This window comes from Passer domesticus, chromosome Z (genome assembly GCF_036417665.1).
Source record: "Passer domesticus isolate bPasDom1 chromosome Z, bPasDom1.hap1, whole genome shotgun sequence".
NCBI classification, from domain to species: domain Eukaryota; kingdom Metazoa; phylum Chordata; class Aves; order Passeriformes; family Passeridae; genus Passer; species Passer domesticus.
The window spans coordinates 53001805-53023186 of NC_087512.1; the positions used below are offsets into that span (position 1 = coordinate 53001805).

Consider the following 21382-nt stretch of genomic DNA (forward strand, 5'->3'; position numbering starts at 1 on the left):
TCCTCCTCGCTATCTTTTCTTCTCCCTGAGCAACCATTTCAGAGGTAATTTTCTTATGAGCCTAGGCCACTCGTCTCCATGTATTCCAAAAAATAAAGCCAAAAAACCCCAAAGAACAACCAGACTTGAAAACAATGTCCTCTTATGGAACATTAAGTAAAATTTCTGCTGTTTTATCAGAAGTGTTAGCATGACATCTCATGAGGATGTGGTGTGAACAAGGAAGTGGTTCTTGTGCTCAACAGCACAAAGAAACTGTTTGGGTTAGCTCTCACCAGTTAGTAGTTGTAACTGTCCTTGTTTCTAATTACTTTCAGTAAAAAGTATTTTAGTTTGTAATTATTGCCTCCCTGTAACCAAGGTGGTAATGATTTGAGCAGAGCAAACAAGGCACCTATCACTACACTGAAGGTAGTACATTGATGATGGAACTAGTCTTGGATGCTCTGCAGGGTCCTTGTCATTCCCAAGGAAAATACTTCTCAGGAAGGGAGGACACTGCTGCAGCAGGGTTCAGGAGATATTTCAGATATTTTTGTCTAAATATACATCCAGTCCCTTTGCTTAGTTTCATGAAATGTTTCTTGATAAACTTCTGTTTTCTGTAAAAGACTGCTTCAGGCCTGCATGGCCAGCTGGGGGAGAGACGACTGGGGGACATATTAATAATACAAACAATACAACTTCAGTGTCTTACAAATGAAGGGTAGGGTCATGTTTTTCCATCTGGAGGAGGCTGTCACTGGATAGATATGTTTGCACTGCTTCCATAAACATGGCTGGTGGGCATGTCAGGAAAATAAAAGAAATCAAGAAACTTGAGACCTCAGAATGCACATATATAAACATTTTTCACTTTTTCCTTTGTTGTAACAAAGCTGAAAAGGAGCTCCTTTTGATGTATTCTGTAGCAGACTTCTCTGGTGTGTTTGTTGTGGATGGTTATTGTGCAGTGTTATTTGGGGATTTGTATAGCTGTGCTCGTTCATGCAAATTTCACATTTGTAAGTAAAATCATCATGCTTTGGGCTGAGAAGGATGAGCCCTCATCATGAGTGCTGAGCGGATAGTGCAGACCCCTATGCACAGTTCTGTGGATCAATAAATATGACTCAGTGGCTCCTAGAACATACTGTCTCTGGTACAGATCACGTGCTATTTGCAGCTATAAACCAAACCCAATGGTTTGTCCTCAACTTTCAAGAGACCAGAATAGCTCCTTAAAGTAATTTGAAATAATAATTTCAATTAGAAGAGCTACCCCAGATCCACCCAACACAGGGATAAGAATTACAATCTTTTTTCTTGTTGATGGATTTTCCCTCTGTGTACTTATGCAGATACAATGGTTGGCTCCAGAGTTTTGTATTACAAAGCAGATCATTATTTACCATTCCAGGCAACAAATGGGACCATGTGCTCCAAACTGGTTTTGCAGCTTCTTGTGCCAACACTGTAAATGGCAATGTTGCATAAAATATGATTCTAAGTGTTTTAACTCATATTATGTAAACAATATTAAGATGGTCACTGGTCATAGAACAGATGATAGTTTTCAGAATTCCAAGGCCTGACTTGTCTCTTTGGATTGACCTAAACAATCCTCTTTCCTTCCACAGAAGGAAAATGGTGCTGTTGGCAAAGGAGCTTCCTAGTGCCGAGGAGCAGAACCTGGCACAGTGCTGTTCTTGTGACTCTTTGCTCTGAGCCCCTCAACCTGTGCTTACAGCAGCCCAGATGCCTCCATTTTCTTTTGGGAAAATAACCCAAGCAGCTCAGTTATTTTCTGTGTCTGTCTGGCGTTTGTTGCACACCACTAAGCTATTTCTGTCGGCCAGGCATAGGCTCTTAAGAAAGGAATCGGAAGGTGCCAGGAAACAGCATGAGTCTGGGAAATGGAGAAGGAAAGTGGAAATACCTCTCCCTGGGTACCAACTGGCAGTGACAAATCACACCAGAGGTGGCTCACAGAGAAATACATGTGTTGACTGATGAAACCCAGACTCTTCTGGGAGCACAAGAGCAGGAGTGAAACCATCTGATGGAACCAAGCGCAACAGCACATTTGTCAGGGCAGAAAAGCTGAAACCCGCCAGGTGTCAGATGGCTCTTTACCCACTGACTGGCAGTTGACAGCTGCTCCTGGGTGCCCCTGGGCCCAGAAAAAAAGAGATGAAGCACAAAGGGGAAGAATAACAATAAGCCCTTTAGCCATCAATGTTAACACATGTTAGCACAAGCTCTGAAGCCAGAGTTTCAAACAGAAAAAAAATATCCCTTTCTTTTAAGCTTTGCTCTTTATGTACCTTCCTATAAGAAGAACTCTGTGCTACTTCACAGGGGCAAACACATGTTGTTTAGTATACCTTGGCCAATAAACATCTTCCTGATATGCAAATAAAGGACCAGACTTTTCTCAGTCACACATGCTGTGGATGGAGCCTCACTGGGCAGGGCTTCTATGCAGTTTGGAGTAGCTCCAACTCCTCACGAAATGCTGTGCTTGTGTTGTCACTCCTCTTTTACCCTTGTACTGAGCACATTGAAAGGAAGGCACTGAAATGATCTTTTCCCAGCTGTGTCTTGGGAGGAGCCAGAGCCGGGAAAAACTCCATACCACCGTATTTGTTATCTTTCATACCTTGCTATGCATTACTGACTTTCATCCAGCAATGACCTATGTATACCAGACTGGTAATCATTATAGTTTCAGGTCCAGCTGAGTGATGCTGGCAAGGGAAAAATGATGGCTTAAAACTGCCACTGCTGCAACTTTTAATACAGACTTGGTTATCAGATTGTTCAGCAGTCTCTGCTTCTTATTTGATAAATTGAAATATTTTTGTGTTCATGTACATATGCAGATTTTGATCTATAATTTTACTGCTAAATTCAGAATTGGGCCATTCCATTGTATTCCTGCTTCTGTACTATGCCTATCCCCACAATATTTGAATGCCTTCCAATAATAACTGCATTCATGTTCTCTTTTCCACTTGGGAGGGATTTTTTAGTTATATGCATGTATAATTAGAGGATTAGTGGATCCTTATATTAGAGGATTCACACTCCAAGGAATGCTCTTCACTGCCCCTCCAGCAATATTCCAAATTACTCTGGCCAGAAATTTTACCTCCCAGATATAAAGAATTTGCAGTCTTGCCAGTAAGAATTTATATATCTTCTGGAATTAAGATCATAAAATCACAACATCACAGAATGGGTAAGGCTAGAATTGAGCATTGACATTGTCATCTCGTCCCTACTCTCTGCTCAAGCCAGGTTTCCTAAAGCACATTGCATAGGATTGTGTCCAGGGTCTGGAATATTTTCAGTGAGGAAGACTCCACAGCCTCTCTGGGCAGTCAGTCTGTCCCTGTATGTGGACACCTGCACAGTAAAGAAGCCCTTTTTCATGTTCAGGGGGAACACCCTGGACATCAGTTTCTGCCTATTTCCTCATGTCCTATTGCTCAGCACTGTGGAGCAGAGCCTCGTCCTTTCTCTTGGCACCCTTCTTTCAGGTATTCCCATGTATTCATGAGGTCCCTCTCAGTCATCCCTTCTTAAGAGTGAATGGGCCAAGCTCCCTCAGCCTTTCCTCGTAAAGGAGCTGCTCCTTTCCTGTCATCGTCTTTGTAACCCTCTGCAAACCTTGCTTTAGAGCTCTGTGTCTACACTAGGCAAACATTTCACCCATATTTTTTCCCTTTTTCCTTCCTTATTTTCTTTTCATTCTGCAATGCAGCTGATGGTTTTTTGTTTAACAAAACATGGTATTGTGCAGGGACTTATCAGGGAATTTGATATAAATTTCTTTATACGAAAAAAGAATGAACTCTGTTTACGTTCCAATTGGATTAACTCTGATAGGGAATGAATATATTCTTTGAGTTATTTGTTATTGTTTTATAAAGTAACTTTAAGGATGTTCTGCTTGTCTCTTTGTTACCTTAGTTATTTCAGGACTTGTGTGTATCCCTGCCACTGGTCTCTAGGTCTAACTGTGCATCTTTCTTAGTCAACCTCTGATATTTTTTGTTACATGAATGCCATGCCTCCAAAAGTTGTGCACTCATAACCTCAGCAGCAACAAGGTTGGCTCAGCCACAAAATAATTAGTTCTTCTCCAGACGAAAAAGCCTCTGCACAAGCCTAGAGTCAAGGCATCATGCTGACACTTGTGTCTGCCATTCTGTAAGCAGGCAATATGCAGGACAATGTGCAAGGATCTGCAGGGAGTCCTCCACCCCACACTTTGTTATGCTGCTCTTAAAACCCCAGAGATGACCCAGCATATGTGCAGGAGCTGAGGGACATTTATCTAGAAGCAAGGGGTTATTTTCCAGAGTCCTGCTGCATTTGCTGCTTGTCAGATATTGCTTTCCTTCTGCCAAGTTGGACACTAACAACTCCCAGTATCATTTTCCCTTTCCCTGCTGCTGGGCAGCAGAAAATGTGGTGTTGTCTTCACTTCTCCCATGGCTGTCAGCTGTTTCCATGTTCCACTTGCAGTGTGTGTTGTAAGAGAAGGTGACTCATTTGGAAAGTGTGGAGGCCTAGCTGCCAGTGAGCCACAGCCTCCTGCAGCCTGGGCCTCCCTGCTGAGCCACTTCAAAAAACTTTTTGGTTGATGCTTTGGTCCTGCTTTGCTACCACACAGTGTTTCAGAGCATTTTGCTGTATTCACCAAGGCAAAGGGACTGCTGGGCAGTTTTTGTCACTCCATGTGTCCAACAGCCTGCTCATTTGTGTACACAGAGTCCTTAGTACCCTTCTTATGAAGTACCCTTCTTACCCTTTGATACCCTGCTGTATCAAAAACTTTTGCCTGGATGGTATTCTGCATTCAGAAGTTTGATTACAGTCTGTCTGCCTCTTTACAGCATATTTACACACTGTTAAGTACAAATTTTAGCCAGCAAACCAGCACCAGGCTCACACAGACAGTGCAATCTACATGTCATCCACAAAATTGCAAGCAAAAGTGTTTGAAATTACAGGAAATCTGTTCTATTTTGGAGATAATCTTTCTGAACCTGGGAAAAACCCTGCTGTGGTACAAAGACAGGACTCCTTAACCATTTAACAGCTATCTGATCATCATCTTAGCTCTAGAATATCAGCCTACAACTGGCTAGTCCTGCAATCTGCTTTTAAAGGAAAAGTTTTGCCAAGTTCAAATACTTCAGAAAATATTGGAAGGTTTTCCATTTTGAAAAGTTCCCTTAAAGAACTTTGTTAATATATTAAATATTCTAAAGAGTTGAAGCTCAGGATTTCAATAGAAAAGAGTGCAATAACTTTCTACTTAGTTTATAACCGCAGATTTGGGAACATGTGGTCCATCCCCAGTAGTTTTCAAGTGTGTTCACATTTTTCAGCCACAGTAAGACACTGGTGTTGCACATCCCAGTCTGCACCACAGGAGATGCCACCAGGATGTGATTTTTCAGACAAAGCCAATGCAGGGAACACCTACATCTTCCACTGCATGCAAACACCCAACTGCTGTCATATATCAAATATATCAGCCAGGCACTGTGCTTTACCAAGTCACGTACTGGTAATCACAGCCTCAGCACAGACATCTTGATTGCTTAATGCTGAGTATGATAAAAACAAAAACAACTGAAGCCCCAGAGTCTTTTTACACAAAACTGAGTTGCCTCTGAAGATCATGCTGTCACATAGAGGTCTCCTCTTGGATAGCATCAGTTCATAGTTATGATATGCTGTGGTATAATTTATAAAAACCACCATTGGGAATAAGCTGGGACTGCTTTTCAGCTCAACAAATTGTGCCTCAGATGAAGGAATTTATGCTCAAGCTCTCACAGATGTGCAGTAACTGCTCAGCCAACTCCACTTCTGCAGGTTTGAAGCAATTATCCCAAATGAAGGAGAAATGGTACAGAATCCAGCCTGTCTTATCAAACTTCCCTACTGATTGAACTTGGATGACTTCACCACAGCATAAAATGGTGGAGTAAAGTAGCTGAAAACTGCCTTTTTCCTGTAGTGACCTCAAAGGAGGTAAGACAGAGAGTAAAAAGTGAGACGTGGATGTATCTATGATCTTCTCCAAAGTTATTAATCTTCTTGTACTTTTTTCCAAGGGAAAAAATCTGTAAAATTTTTCCAAGGGAAAAAATCTCTGTCAAGTTGGCTTGCACACAGATGCTTTGCCCCCACCAGATGTTTCAGCTGACCTCAAAGTGTGTCCTTTGAAAACGGAATGGATGCACGTACTTTACATTTTAACCCTTCTTAGTTAGCAAAACTTTTTGTACAAGTTCAAAGGGTTCTGAGAAATGTATAAAAAATTTCAAGTATAATGTATTCATTAGTGTGCATTTTCACCCAGTAGAGACAGGAGCTTTAATCCTCCTTTATATATTAATTTAGGGTACATTTTATTTATTAAATCTACCATATGAATAACATTGTATTACTCTCTAATTTTATCAGGAAATGTAGTTATTGAATGTTTTATTAACGTCTTGTTTTTTTCAGTAGCTGCTATATTTTTTTCAAGGCAAGTTGTGCAAGGCCTAACAACAACATAAAAACAATTAAAGCTAAAGAGGAATGATGATTGTATTAGGATGTTAGGTAACTATCAGTATTAAAAAGTTTAACAAGCACAAATGACATTTTTGTATGTCAGGTTCTTTTTGCCATTTTTGTAATATATCAGTACAATAGTCACATGCTGTCAAATAGATAACAAACAAGTGTAAGTGGTCATACACACTGATGCACATTATTTTTTCAGTTCCTATCAATCACATTCAACAAGAATATCAAGATAGCTGAAGAGCCTGACCCTACTTTTGCAAGCTGATTGATGCACACAGCTGCTAACTCAAGACACAGCTGTGGGTGGATGCAAGATCGTGCTGGTGGATCACTTTACAGGAGGCATTCTTTGTTAGGAAAATGTGGACTAATTACAAGTGGAAACTGCTCACTCATGAAGTTAAACTACCCAGGAACCAACTAGATTATACTACTTGCTCCTAGACCTTGCAGAAGAGTGTTTCCCCAAAGTAAAATCAGTAATTGTGAAATAGCTTTCTTCAAGCATTTACAACTTATTTAAATGCAGATTATTCCCTTAGGACGTATAAAATGTCTCCTATCTGCAGATTAGAATTTTAATGAATAAAGATAATGGTATGCCAGAAATTTGCATGTATTCTAATCCTTGTTTAGTCTGTGGTTTTGTTTTGCTAACACTTTACTATGGAATGAAATGGCAGAGTAATTTTGGTTGTTATTAAAATACTGTATATAAACAAGAAAAGTCAGAATAAGGCATTCTCAATGCAAGCTTGAACAATGTACATTTTCATGCCCAGTGGAACTACCATTTCAATTTCTTCTCAGAAGTAGTGGAATGTTTTTTTGTTGTTGTTGGTTTTTTTTGGTTTTTTTTTTGTTTTTTTTTTTTTGCATGTAAATCCCCAAATAATTTTTCAATTTTACAGATAAAAAACATTATTTCATACATCAGTTTTAAAAGCATTGGTTTGGTATTTCCTTCCATTTTGTCTGCTGAAGGACTATGAACCTGGAAGGAAACAGTTCAAAGAAACTCACAACATAGATAAGACACCTACTTCCATAAAACCAAACAAAATAGCATTTTGTTTCAAATGCCACCTAGGAACACTATATAGATGAAGTATACACATTATGGTAGGTAGTTAATAATCCCCATGTTTTCACCTGCTGATATTACTGCAAATGACACTGTTTCCATGACATGCCTAATGGAACAGTTTACTATTTTCATAAGCAGTCACATGCACTGAAGGTAGAATCACCAGGTGGGGCCTGTAGCACCCCGAAGCAGAACCAGAGAGGCCAAGCTTGCTAATCTCTCTCGCTGGATGACAAGGTAGCTGGTGTATGAAATGACATCTCCACCGACATGAGCGAGTGACTTTGACCTAAGGCATTTCTTCTGGAGCCGCCGCTGCCGCCGCTTCCTGAGTGGGTTTGTCCATAGGCTGGCTGTCCTGGGTGGGTTTGTCCGTGGACTGGCTGTCCTGGGTGGGGGCCGGGCTGTGGCCAGGCTTGTGGCCCTCGTGGGCGCTGTGGCTGCTGGCGCTCCCGAGGCGTGTGGAGGCCACCACGGCTTTCACTGCAGCCTGGGAGAGAGGGGACCAAGAAAACATTCCTTAGGGAACATGGCCCATGGGCACTCAGCACTGCCCCAACAGCAGTAACAGCCTTCAGCTGTCCTGGGAATATCACCCTTGGATACCTGCCTGGGCCTAGGCAGATTTAGAAAACCACCTGAAATACTAGATTGAGGTTTAAAATTGCTGCTTTCACAAGGTTACAGGTTGAGTGACATGAACACAACCTTTTTATTTTTTTTTCAGCTATACGCTGGGTTTTTTGTTCCTTTTTTCCTTTTTTTTTCTTTTTTTTTTTTTTTTTAGAAATTACTTCAGGTGTCCCATGCTGAAGTTGGATGACAAAAAAGAAAGTCGTCATCTTCTATCATAATAATAAAAAACAGTATTGCCACTGATTATTCTGTGAAAATTTCACAAAGGAACACAATATTTATCACTATTGCACTGTTGCATATTCCAAGCACAATGTTGCGCAGAAGATGGGCAACTTCCTAAGTACAGGCATATGAAATACACATTAGGAGTAGGATTTCATATCACATGAAATATCACAAAATGAAGACACACATGAGGACAGTTATACTAGCCCTTGCCTTGGACAGTTTTATTGCCTGAAAAAACCAGACATACAGAGGTGAGGAAAATAAATGCTAATTTCTGTGTGCGACAGCTCAAGCTATTTTTGAGCTTTTGCTTAGACGTCAAAGTGGGTCTGCATAAAGAGATGAGGAAGCAAGTTTTGTGGATTCTTTTGAGAGGTAATCATGCACACACATTCAAAAAAACACCCAAAACCACATGCACACAAAAGAAACAAACAAAAAACTCCCACAAACAGATAAAAAGGAAAAAAGATTTTAATGAAAAGCAGATAACATAAACATTGTCAATAAAAAAGAATCAGCTACAAGACATTATGAAGAAATAATATAAGGGATAAACCAAAGCAATAGGCAAGAATTTTGAGAGAGTAGACCTTAAAGGAAAAATCAAACATCCACATTAGTGGTGAGAGGGCTTTGGAAAACTGATTACAAACAGAAGAAGCCACTCAATGGTACTATAATTTCTAAAGGCACTTCAATGTAATTTAGTCTCACATTTGATATTTGATATTTGATATTTGATATTTTATATATGATATTTGCTAATACCAAATCCTGACTGAGACCTTTAGAGTTACTCTTTAAAATTTGTTTTTACCTAAAGAAAGCCTGCTGATGGACTTTTATGTTGGGAAAGAAGAAATAATTACATATAATTCTTACTAACAAAACAACAGCTGAAGTGTGTACTCACTACTTTGATGTTTGCTTTGGTTTTATTTTTTTGACCAGGCGTTAATTGTCAAAAAATTCATTGTTTCTTTTACAGATATATTTGTGGAAAATTATTAACTCTACAAGAACTACCAGCTTCAATCAATCCTCTTAATAATTGGAGATTTGGTAATTTAATCTTTAACAGAGAAGCACTGAATAAATAAACTTATAAAAAGTGATAGTTTGTAATCACAAAAGAATGAATTGATTAACTGCAGGGGTCTAAATAAAATGAGCTTCAAAAATATCTCTGGTGTAAAAATATAAAGAAAAACAACATTAAAATGTCAATGTGAATTATATCTACAGCCTCTGAGAACTTTGTAAATGACAAAGCAAATTTCTTTGCCCTGTACAGATTCTCTGCTACAGTTCTCTACTAAAAAAATAGCAAAGGTGAAGTTAAGGCTCAGTTTTTTGTGAATTGATTTTTCTATGGAATTTACTAAAGCTCTCAGTTAAGTTGCTTTTTACTCTTATTCCCCAGGGCTACAAGGGCAGCTTCATTGTAGCTGTTACTAACAATTCCTCTGCTGAGATATCCTTGGAATTATCTCCTGATACAATGAAAATCTTTAAAAACTAAAAAACAGATTAGGTGAGAAGAAAGTTTCCTGCTACTATGTCAATCAGGTGCTCAGTGGCCTGCTATTTGCACCTAAAGACATCTCTCTGCTTCTTCCCATGGCAGATACGTAGACTGGATGGTAAAGGATCATCCTGGCAATATTTTATGCCTACACAAATGAAATGTGTAGAAGGAGGGCTTAAACCTCCTGCTTTGTATTGATAGGTAGGAGTAGGTTAGGGATCAAAATATGTTTTAATATTCTCTTAAACTATTTTTCTTCTAGGTTGATGGATGCTCATTAAAAAATTACTCAGTATGCTGTTCTTTCTGATCAGTATCCTAAGGATGCACCAACAATACAGGACAGATGGGTGGACAGAAGCAAGACAGGAAGAAGGGAAAAAAAGATGGAAAGTAAGGACTCTGTGAAAGATGTGTACATCCTCAGCAGTCCTATCTCTGTAGAGAAAGTTTTCAATCAACTCAACCCATTTTTGTTTCTTTTGGCTTCAGTCATTGACTGAATCAGCTTCAAACTTCTTCAATCTTCATCAGACATCTTAAATAAAAACCTTCCATAACACCATGGAATATTGTCCTCAAAAATGTGCAAGGTTTCTGCATGGCTGCTAATTTAATTGCATGCTTTCATAGCCAAAACAGAGACAATGAGTAGAGACTTGCCTTAAGTTTACGCCGGGCATTGAATTCTTGAAGTTTCTTTTGTGCGTTGTCCATATGTGCAAAGTTTATTGCCTTCCCTGTGACCCATGGGTGCTGCAAAGCCTGTAGAGTGGTGAGGCGTTTCTTGGGGTCTAAAACAATCAACTTTTTAACCTGCATCACAAGCAAGAAATACAAAAGACTGTCAACCTTATTCTTCATTCAAATTTACCTAATTTTGCATTTGGGGGCTCTAGCCTTGATTTGGAGAACACCTTAGGTGAGATATTCTAAGAAACCAACAAGAATTTTCATTTGTGTCTTTGCATGTATTTTGCTTCTGGCATTTCTTGGTCCTCCATAAATAACATCTGATTAAGACAGCCACTAAGGGGGAAGAGAAAAGAGAAAGTATCAACTGGTTACCAACATATTAAGGGTATGTACCAATGCAGCTGACTTGTATCTATCATAGGTTCTTTCATGTCTGACTTGTCACAAAACCCCTAAGAGATTCTCAAAGACTCTGAGATGTACCTCTACTTTAGAATTTGGACAAGTTTTAAAGTGGATTAGAAGGTTTAAATTATGTGCATGCAGCTCCTGCAGACTTGTACCATGTAGTCCCTGGCATGTATATCACAAAGGAAATTTTTCTTTCAGTCACTGAAAAACCTTATGTGCACACAAAAAAAGCATTGTTTTCTGTCTTAGCCCACTCTGAAACTAATGCTGTTTACACCATTCCTTCTATCACCAAAGCCAGAAAACCTGGACTTCTACACACATGACAGTAGGATATTTTTGGGAAAAGGCACTGGAAACATACCCCTGGGAATGGAGATGGTCCTGCTGTATACAAAGTGTGTCCAGTCAAGTGACATTCCATGAGTTTTACTGTATCTCTGGACAAGTGGAGTTTTAAAAAAAGAAGAAAGGTGAGGATGGAGTAACCAAGTACACAGATGGCACTCTGCAGAGCCACACTTACCCAGCTCTCCTGACTACAGACCCTCTTGGAGCAGCGCAAGTGATGGCATGGGCTCCACTGCTTCTACGTGCCCAGGGGTGAGGGAAAACTTGCTTTAGGGTTCTCTGAAATCTCCCTACAAATAGCTTTTAAACAAAATTTCTTCCCTGAAGTGCATGCAGAAGAACAGGAATTGTGGTGAATATTGGTTGTGTCTCCAACAAAAACCTGGAGTTAAACAAATCACTTCAACTGAACACTGAACTGTCTACAACATGGGTTATGAAAGTCATGGTCATCACCGTTACCTACAATTTCCTATGCAATGTTCAAACCTAAAAGATTGAGCTTTACTTTATTAAAACACTATGGAGCGGTTTGGACAAAAGCTTTACCTGCTGTTTATCTGGCATTAAATTATACTTTTTTGGCCTTAGAAAAACTTCACATCTCATAAAACACCAAAAGAGTACTTTGAGCTTCTACAGTACCTCCATTTGAAATATCTTGAAGTACTTCACTAACACCAATGATGTAGTATTTTGTGACACAGTTTGTATAAGTATGTATGGAACAGAGCACTTGTGTTTTCAGTGCTTATGAAATAACTGAATTGTGCAAGTTATTATTGACAAAAGTCAGACTCAAGCATACCTATCTTTGCAGATCAGTGTCTCCTGGATCCAAATTACTTTATCCAGTAATAAAAGAATACAGTGCAGATAGCATGCCAGCCCTTGCATTTTGCTAATGGAGCATATTTAAAAGTAGTCAGTCTTTCCTCACCTACCAAAGAAAACAAACTTTAACGGACAGAAAAAATATGTCAGAAAAAGCAGTGGGAGGAAAGTTTCATTCCTTTTTTTTATTCTTCCCCAAAATGCAGGCTTGAAAACTGCATTTTTTGAAAAAAGAAGGGCTTGTTTCTACATTCCCCTGAAGGTGTTTGCCCGGAAATGATGAATGGTGAAACACTTCAGAGCTGGAAGGAAAGGCAGGCATACATGAACACTGTGACAGCTGCCGACAATCTATGGCTTGCTTCACAGAAGGACCTGAATATCCATGTTCTGAGTGCAAAATTACAGCACTGGACTAACAGGCAATATTAACAACACCACAATATAGCAAAGGCAAGAGGAAATAATTATGAACAATTAATTAACCAATTATTCTGTCCCCACCCCAAAATGGACTCTTAGTGGCAGAAATACTAAATACTCCAGTCTCGTTTTTGCTTTACTTACTAAATCCTTGGCATTCAGAGACACATCATCCCACCACGGGGACACAAAGTCATATTCACAGCTCAGGATTCTCTTAAACATATACTGGTCTCCCCTTTCATCATAAAATGGTTCAAAGCCACAAAGCCTGAAAGGATAAAAAAGAAATTAATTTATCAAATTTTAATTAGTCTTGGATTGTTAGAAACAGTTCATGACAGTATTTTTCCCTACTTTGTGTCCTATAGATCACTTTGGGAAACCAGACCTGGATGTACTCATGAACTTCTAATTCTAAAGAGCAGAGAAAAATATGGTCATAAGTATTCTTAAGCACTGGGAAAGGCTTTTCTAATTGTATTTTTTCTATTTTCATGTGTTTAATTTGAACTATTAAAATAGGACCATAGAGCATTTATCAGAATCCCTGTAACTCTTGCCAGAGGAGTAGGAATTAGCTGAGGAAATTGATCTTACATGCAAAGTTAAAGTTTTTATATATTCAATTAGGAATGATTTTTAGACATGTTGATCCCTGTACATTTTTCCATCCTATCAGCCACAATATGTAAAAACCTTTGGTAAGTTTTCATGATCAGACCTCATCTTTACTTAGGTAACCTACTTAAAATCTAGAAGTCTTGTGATCTCACTAATGACCGCATTTATAAATATATTGAATAATACAGATTCCAGCAGAGATCCACATTGCTGGCCTCAGGGAAAGCAGACTCATAGATGTGGTTTCCATTTGTATCATGTCCTTTTTTTTTATTGCTTCACTGCACTTTAATCACGCCTGCACACATAATCAGATTTTTAAAGTGAATTTTCTATTCAGCCAGTGTGTGATCTGAGCTTGAGAGAAAGGTTATCTCCTCCCCTGCTTCCAGAAAATACAACAAGAAGTAAGATGAGAGGAAAACAACTGCAGATCACAATGATCAAGACAGCAAAAAATATAGAAAAGCCTTACATTTTAACTTCTTTTTGTATTTTTAAACACAATGTGCTTACTGCTCTGAAAAAGGAGGTTGAGGTTCAAGGAAGAAATGTGGTTTTGGGAGTGGTGCATAACCGTGGGTGGAACAGCTGCATCACATTCCACTGCTGAAGGGGAGAAACACCTCATTGCGAGAACATTCTGGGCATATTATTTTTCCAAGTCTGGCAGAGGTGTATTAAAACACAATGATCCAGCCTCCAAACCTTGTGCTTCAGTAGGTGGTGGCCAGGCAGAGCCCCTCTGCTGCTCCCCTCCTGTTTGCTGCCTCTCCCATTACCATTTCTGGGTTCGCAGCAGGTCCGTGCTGCCCCCGTGGAACACCCCTGAGCAGCTCCCCTCACTGGCTCAGCCCAAACTGTCTATTGGACGTGGGTAACCAATGACAGTAAGAACCTACTTAAGTCTTTCTGTGACTGTGTTGGAAGCCTGCTAAGTGAGCTTTCTGTTTTTACTGTAACGCACTACTATCACCTGTTGCTTTCCTATTAACAATTTCAATAGATATGCTTCTACTTAAAAATCCATTTAAGCAGACAGAGTTTTTGCATTTTTTTGCTACATGCCAAAATAGATAAGTAAATATAGAGGTCTGATTCCAAATTAGATTAATTGAATCAGTGCAAAACCTAGTGTGGCTGCTCTTGATTTTATATTATTTTGAAATAACATTTTATTATTGTGATTCAGTTTAAATCAGTTACCTACAAATTAAGGAAAAGTCAATGTAAAGAGCTTAAAAAACAACTAAAAATGACCAGATGGGATCTTGTGTCCTTTTAAGTAACTTGGAAAAGTAACACCTTTAATTAAATCCATGCAATTTTAACTACAGGCAAAGACTCTGTATTTTTTGACCACTGTCTGCATCTCAAACATGCAGAAGGATTTCTACCTGCTTTAGGAATACAAAAAGGACTGTTCCTCATACATGTGGTTTCCCTTGAATTATGATAGTTACCACCAATAGGTTTTAATATAATTTGGCTCAGTAAAAACTGTTCTGTCAAAATCTGTGTTAGGTTTTTTTAATCAAATGGTGAGGCCACTTTGATTAATGGCAAGATACAGTTTTATGCCGATCCTCTATAATGTGATTGTTAACTCATACATCCACTCCATTTTGGGGGGACATACAGGAATGTTGGGGTTTTTATTGTCTCTATGTAAGGGGTTTCCTTTGCTCAACTATGAGACTGAGACATGCAACATTGTCCTCTGGTCTTCAGGATTAATGATTTAGTAATTTTACATGTACCTTTCTGGTCTCAATTTCTAATCCATCAGACATATTGATCCACAAAGCTTTATGCATAATAGAAGAGTTTAACATGTGGAGTACTGTTAAAGCAAAATGGAAGAGAAAGCCATGTGGATTTTTGCAGCTTGTTCCTGTAGATCAAATTGGATTTTGAGGTGGGAGTAGGACAGGATTAGAAGGAGGAAGAATGGAAGAGTATCTATAGTCATGCAGCCCCATCTAGGGCAGGAACTCACACTCTTGTATTTACGCACACGCAGAGGTTTAGTGTGGCTTGGGAGCAGCCCCTGAACAGCTGGAAAGTTTTGGGAAACTGCATATGGAAAATGCCATGTCAGATATTTAGATAGGAGCTCTCTGGAGTTTGTTGGAGCTTGCTTACACTTGAAAATAAGTTCTGCTTAAGGCAGGCTCTTAGTTTGAAGTGCAATAACTTCATTAGGCCTTGAGTAACTAGGAAAGGCCATAACTCAATCTAGGTGGCATTGTAAAGGGACAACAAAATCACCTCTCCAGTCTTAGGGATCATCTTGCTGGTAAGTTTCATGTCTTTCTGTCATCAGTGGAAACCTTAGAAGTGACAAGAAATGAGCACCAGGCAGGCAATATCTGAGACATGATTTTCAACACAAGGTCTGGATCTTAAACCAGACCATGACACCAAGACACACATTTAAAAGGAGCAAATAACAAAATGATAGATTGTAGCCTATTATTTACAGGTACCGAAAAGAAGATCTTTGAATTATTTGAAGCTTATGTGGAGAAGAAAAGATGAATGTTTTCTGACATTACTATCAGAGTGTTTATATATCCTTACATGGACTTTTAGTATAAACTCTAGAGAATATAATTTTTTCTTTGCACAAGATAAAAATAACTGTGTTATTCCACACTGTACTTGCTGGACATAGCAAGTAGTAGGGGAGGGATAATGGCCCACATGTACAAAATCTTCCATATCTTTAAGATGTCATTTTCTTCCCACAAATGGCATCCTAGAAGTATTGTATATAATTACACAACCCATCTAAGCATTGTCATTGCCAAGGGTCTAAATTACGTCTCACAATTATTCTCCCATAAAGAAGTCAATACATCATATGCAAATTTCCTTCTCAATAATCTTCCTTTGAAGGATTCAATCAATACAATAAAGTAATTGTAACTCTTACGAATTGAATCATGACTAACCACAAAAAGAGTTAGACACAAATGCCTACTTAAACACAAGTGTTTGGAACTTTTGGTCTATACTTGTTCACATTAGTAGCATGATTCTGCATGGGTAGGTCTTGCTGCAGTGAGGAAGAAGTGTTATATTTATCAAATATTTAGACTGAGTGTTTTGCCATGTTCCTCTAGGATTTGACTTCAGTAAGGTTAGGAATGTAATAATTAAAGTTCAGGATCTTGTCTTTTCCAATGGCACAGATCATAGTGTAATGAAATCCTGTGGGTGCTAAAAAGAGAACCTCTCTCTATCACTGTTTGCACTTACAGGATGTAGGTGATAATTCCCAGTGACCACATGTCCACCTCAGGGCCATAGGCACATCCCCGTAGTATCTCTGGTGCTGCAGAGGACAAAATACTTTTCAGTAACACAAAAGTCGAGTGAAGAAATAACAGTCACAAAAACAATTGAAGTCCATGCACAGTTGTGTGCAGAATTTCATAAAAAATTAGGACTGCCCATTTAAGCCCTTAATTAGGCAAATTAGTCCCTTCACTGAACATAAAACAAGAGAAGTCATGCCCCAGCAGAGCCAGAATAAAATGAGAAGTGTACTTTTGTTTCAAATTGTTTTTTATGTTTGTGGAAGGAACAACAGAAAGCTACAGCTGCACTGGAGCTACAATGTGACCAAGAAAGAGGTGCTTTAATTTCAGTATTTTACTTAGTGTTTTTATAAATACATCAACAACAAAAATGGGCCCAATGAAAATCTCCATCCTTGACTGGATGCAGAGGCAAACACTGGAAGCAAGGATGAGGAAAGGCTCAGATGCCTTCTTTCCCTCAATCCTCAACAGTAAGGCCTGTTTATCCGCAGGCAACCAGTCCCAGCTGCAGACAGGGACAGGGAGCAGAACAGACCCTGTGCGATCCAGGAGGAGGGAGGCAGTGACCTGCTGAGACACTTGGACACTCACAAGTCCATGGCACCAGGTGGGATTCATCCAAGGGTGCTGAGGGAGCTGGAGAAGGAGCTTGCCAAGCTGCTCTGCATCACTGATCATCAGTCCAATCTAACTGGAAAGGTCCCAGATGATTTGGAGGTTGTCTGATGTGATGTCCATCCACAAGAAGGGTGGGAAAATGGATGCAGGGAGGTACAGGCCTGTGAGGCACAGTACAGGCCTGAAGTACAGGCCTCAGTGCCAGGGAAGATGATGGAGAAGACCATCTTGGATGTGATCACATGGCAAATACAGTACAGGGGATCAGGCACAGCCAGCAGGGGTTCAGGAATGGCACATCCTGCCTGACCAACCTGATCTCCTTTCATGAGCAGCTGATCCACCTGACAGCTGAGGGGAGGGCTGTGGGTGTTGTCTATGGGGACTCTAGCAAAGTCTTTGGCACCGTCTCCCACAGCATTCTCCTGGAGAAACTGGCTGCCCATGGCTTGGACAGCTGTGGTGTCACTGACTGGATGAAAAACTCTCTAGACATCTGGACCCTGGGAGGGGTGATGAGTGGAGTTACTCCCAGCTGGTGGCTCGGAGTTCCCCAGAGTCCAGTGTTGGGACCAGTCCTGTTTTACATCTTTATCCTGGTCTGGATGAGGGTATCTTAAGTCAGTTTGCAGATGATACCAAGTGGGCACTAGGAAAGCTGTACAGAGGGATATGGACAGGTTGGACCCATGAGACAAGGCCAATAGCATGAGCTTCAATGCAATTGAATGTCAGCCCTGCCTTGGGCCACAACAACCCCCTGCAATGCTACAGGCTGGGAGCAGAGCATTTGGAAAACTGCTCAGCAGGAAAGGAGCTGGGAGTGCTGGTTGACAGTAGCTAAACATGAGCCAGCTGTGTCCAGGTGGCCAAGAAGGCCAAGGACATCCTGACCTGTGTCAGCAACAGTGGCAACCTGTGTGCTGGGCACACATCAAATATTGTGTCCAGTTTGGGGCCCCTTACAACCAGGAGGACCTTGAGGGACTGGAGCCTGTCTAGAGAAGGGCAAAGAAACTGGTGAAGGTACAGAGAATAAATCCTAAGAGGAGCAGCTGAGGGAAGTGTGAGTGTTCAGCCAGGACAAGAAGAGGCTCAGGGAGTCTCTACAACTACCTGGGTGTGGAGGTGGTAGTGGAGTGAGGGTTGGCTTCTCCTCCCATGTAACCATGAGAGGTCAAGAGAAAATGGCTCAGGCTTCACTAGGGGAGGTTCAGGTTGGATATTAGGAAGGATTTTCTCACAGGAAGGGTGGTTAAGCATTGGAACAGGCTGCCCAGGGAGATGGTGCCGATCTTCCCTGGAGATGTTCAAGAAACAACTGGACATAGCCCTTAGCATGGTGTTGTGCTGTCAAAGCTTGGACTTAACAAACTTGGAGGTCTTTTCCAACCTTAATGGTTCTATGAGTCTATTTACTTGGCACTTTATTTAGGTTTTATTTTTGGTATTCTGTTTTAATTGGAAGGAAAGACAGACCATTTCCAGCAGTTGGTTCTGCTGCTGTGAGGAGCAGACGGAAAGGCCAGGCAGTTTTGGGGGACTCCAGCTCTGCAAAAGTAAAGAGCAGTCACTGTCTGCCTAAGCAGCTTGACAGGCACAGCTTGAGGACCCTGGTCCCACTGGATCTGTGATGCACACAGGATGGCTGCCACATTTCTAGAGCACAGTGGGCTGGCTGTACCTACGAACATCAATGCAATCTCTTCCCCTTCCCACACTACATTTGCACAGCCATGAACAGAAGGGCTTTTAGTATTTTTTAAGATTTCCAGAAGTTTGCTTTTGGTGAATGGAATTGTCTGACACATTGGAGTTAGTTTAGAGGTTGCCTCTAACAGACTGATCACGAATCACTGTTTTGCACTGGCTTGATTTTTTTGTGCTACTCTCAGAAATCACTTATGCTCTTCTTGTTAAGTTCACTAAAGGCACAGCATTGCAGCAAACTAAGTTCTCTGTGATCATCTTCTTGCTTTCCATCCTCTGCATCAATCTGTACATCCCAAGGACTATAGATTGTCAAGTCTTGATGCCAAAGTATTCAGACTCCAGTATGTGTTTTTTGTTGCTGTGTCCTTTCTGGAGAAGCCGCTGATAGATGGGTGGGCAGGATGTGGGAGCTGACAGCCTGGAACCATCAATTATTCATAGTTTAATTTGGCATTGAAACAGTATTTCTCCTGGGTTTCCTCCAATTCTGGAAAGTAATGCTTGAATGTTTTCCGGTCACCAGGACTTCTGCACAGTCAGTTAACTTGAATTGTAAATCAAGGATAGGCACATAACTATAGGCATAAAGCTCCTTTCTTCCCTTCCCTGCAGAAATATTCAGCCTCAATCCTTCCTACCAAGTCAACACAACTCTGAGGGCTCTTCTGCAGGAATAAGCCTTATGCTGTTTTTACGAAGTATACGGTGATGGACATAAAAACACTAAGCTCCAACTATGGACATGTGGCACTGGTAGTATAACTGTCACAAGAGAAGATAACCAGAATATTAACAGCTAATATGTGAAACACAGTTTTATGAAACTAACTGGACTGGAATTAAGTGCTGCTCTGAAACAGACTTGGTATGTGTGTGTGCCTTGCAGGCAATGTCATACAGGGTAATGGACAGTAACGGTGTCACCTGAATTCCATTATGGGCTGTTCTATGAGTTAACAGAGTGATCTCACCATCTTCTCCAGTGTCTACTTTCCTTTGCATCTACAGTCATAAAAGCAAAGATAAGTAACAAAACAACATACCACAGTACCCTGGAGTTCCACAAACTGTCTTCATGGTCACATGATCTTCCACGATCTTGGAAAGTCCAAAGTCAGCTGTTAAGATGGTTTGGGAATATTAATGTTCTTACTCCCTGTAATAATGTGGGGTTTTATGTTGTATATGCAATTAAATAAACATTCATATGTTAAATGAATGGTATTGACATTTCGATAGGTAAGCATTGATTTAATGCATCTACCTATGCTGCAATCCAGAGGCAAAATTTGCTGTACAAATGAGTATTCCTGGCTCTTGCTTGACAGAAATGTAGCTTGTATTTTATTCTGAAAACTGCACAATGCCAGTGCAGTGGGAGGCCTAAGGGCATACAAGCAGAGTTTCAAAAATATATTTTAGGTATATATTCAGTTCTCATTCTGTGAATAATTCAGTAAAATTATCAGAAGTATTTTGGGTTGCTTTTTCAGTTGAGGGTCAAAGTATGTAGTCTCTGCTAGACAAAATCTCAGCAATATTTTGATAAAAGGCTTTTAGAGGCATAAAGATGATGACAAAAGAAGTATTGATCATCCTTTCTCCAATGTTCCACCTTGAATTACTATTTACAGAGCAAGGGCCTTTGTGACAATACACACTGTACTTGCATGACTCCTTCATAAAAGCAATAAAAATTGAAGTGTTCACAACTCTTTTTTTACTCAGAATAAACTGAGCTTATTCAAACTGACTTATTCTTAGGTGATGAAAATCACCTTTGCCTTAAAAGCACAAAATAAAGGACTTGATTTTGTTTAGTTAGACTGAATATAAAAGGGAATGTTTTAATTCAAGATCAGGTTGAAAATAGGTCACTCTTTCCTAAAGGGCTATCCTTTTTGCATTATAATTTATCTAATTAGAAATAAAGTTTACTTTATAAACACAGCCACTCGTTGTAAATTGGACTTCAATTTAAATAATTACTTTACCAGGAAGATGGCATTTAGAAAATGTTTCAAGAGCCCTACACACTCTGGACATCAAACCAAAGCCACTGGTGTTACATTAAATTATCAAGTTTCATTTCCAGGAAAGATAAATAGGGTAAGATATAAAGTACAATACCATCACCCTGAGAACCAAGAATGTTCCTAGAAATTTATACAAAATTGCTTGAGGCCACTTCATGGAAATTTGGCTCCAGAAAACCATGACGAACATCACCCTGATGACCGTGGAAACACTCACTCCTAAGGGAGCGCCAGGTGGTATTTTCAAACTTAGAAGGGTTGCACAGATGCTCCTTGCTCA

The 21382-nt window shown here is 39.9% G+C and overlaps 1 protein-coding gene across 2 annotated transcripts in view; it reads right to left on the minus strand.

Moving 5' to 3' along the window:
* Nucleotides 1-6319: 6319 nt before the first annotated feature.
* Nucleotides 6320-21382, minus strand: part of CAMK4 (calcium/calmodulin dependent protein kinase IV) — a 140903-nt gene continuing 125840 nt past the window's right edge. For both annotated transcript variants that reach the window (XM_064404953.1, XM_064404954.1), the window contains 5 exons: nucleotides 20110-20184; nucleotides 16671-16746; nucleotides 12927-13053; nucleotides 10731-10883; nucleotides 6320-8159 (listed from right to left, as the gene is read on the minus strand). In XM_064404953.1, the coding sequence (XP_064261023.1) occupies nucleotides 7959-8159; nucleotides 10731-10883; nucleotides 12927-13053; nucleotides 16671-16746; nucleotides 20110-20184 (632 nt within the window). In that variant the 3' untranslated portion in view covers nucleotides 6320-7958. The remainder of the gene's footprint in view (nucleotides 8160-10730; nucleotides 10884-12926; nucleotides 13054-16670; nucleotides 16747-20109; nucleotides 20185-21382) is intronic.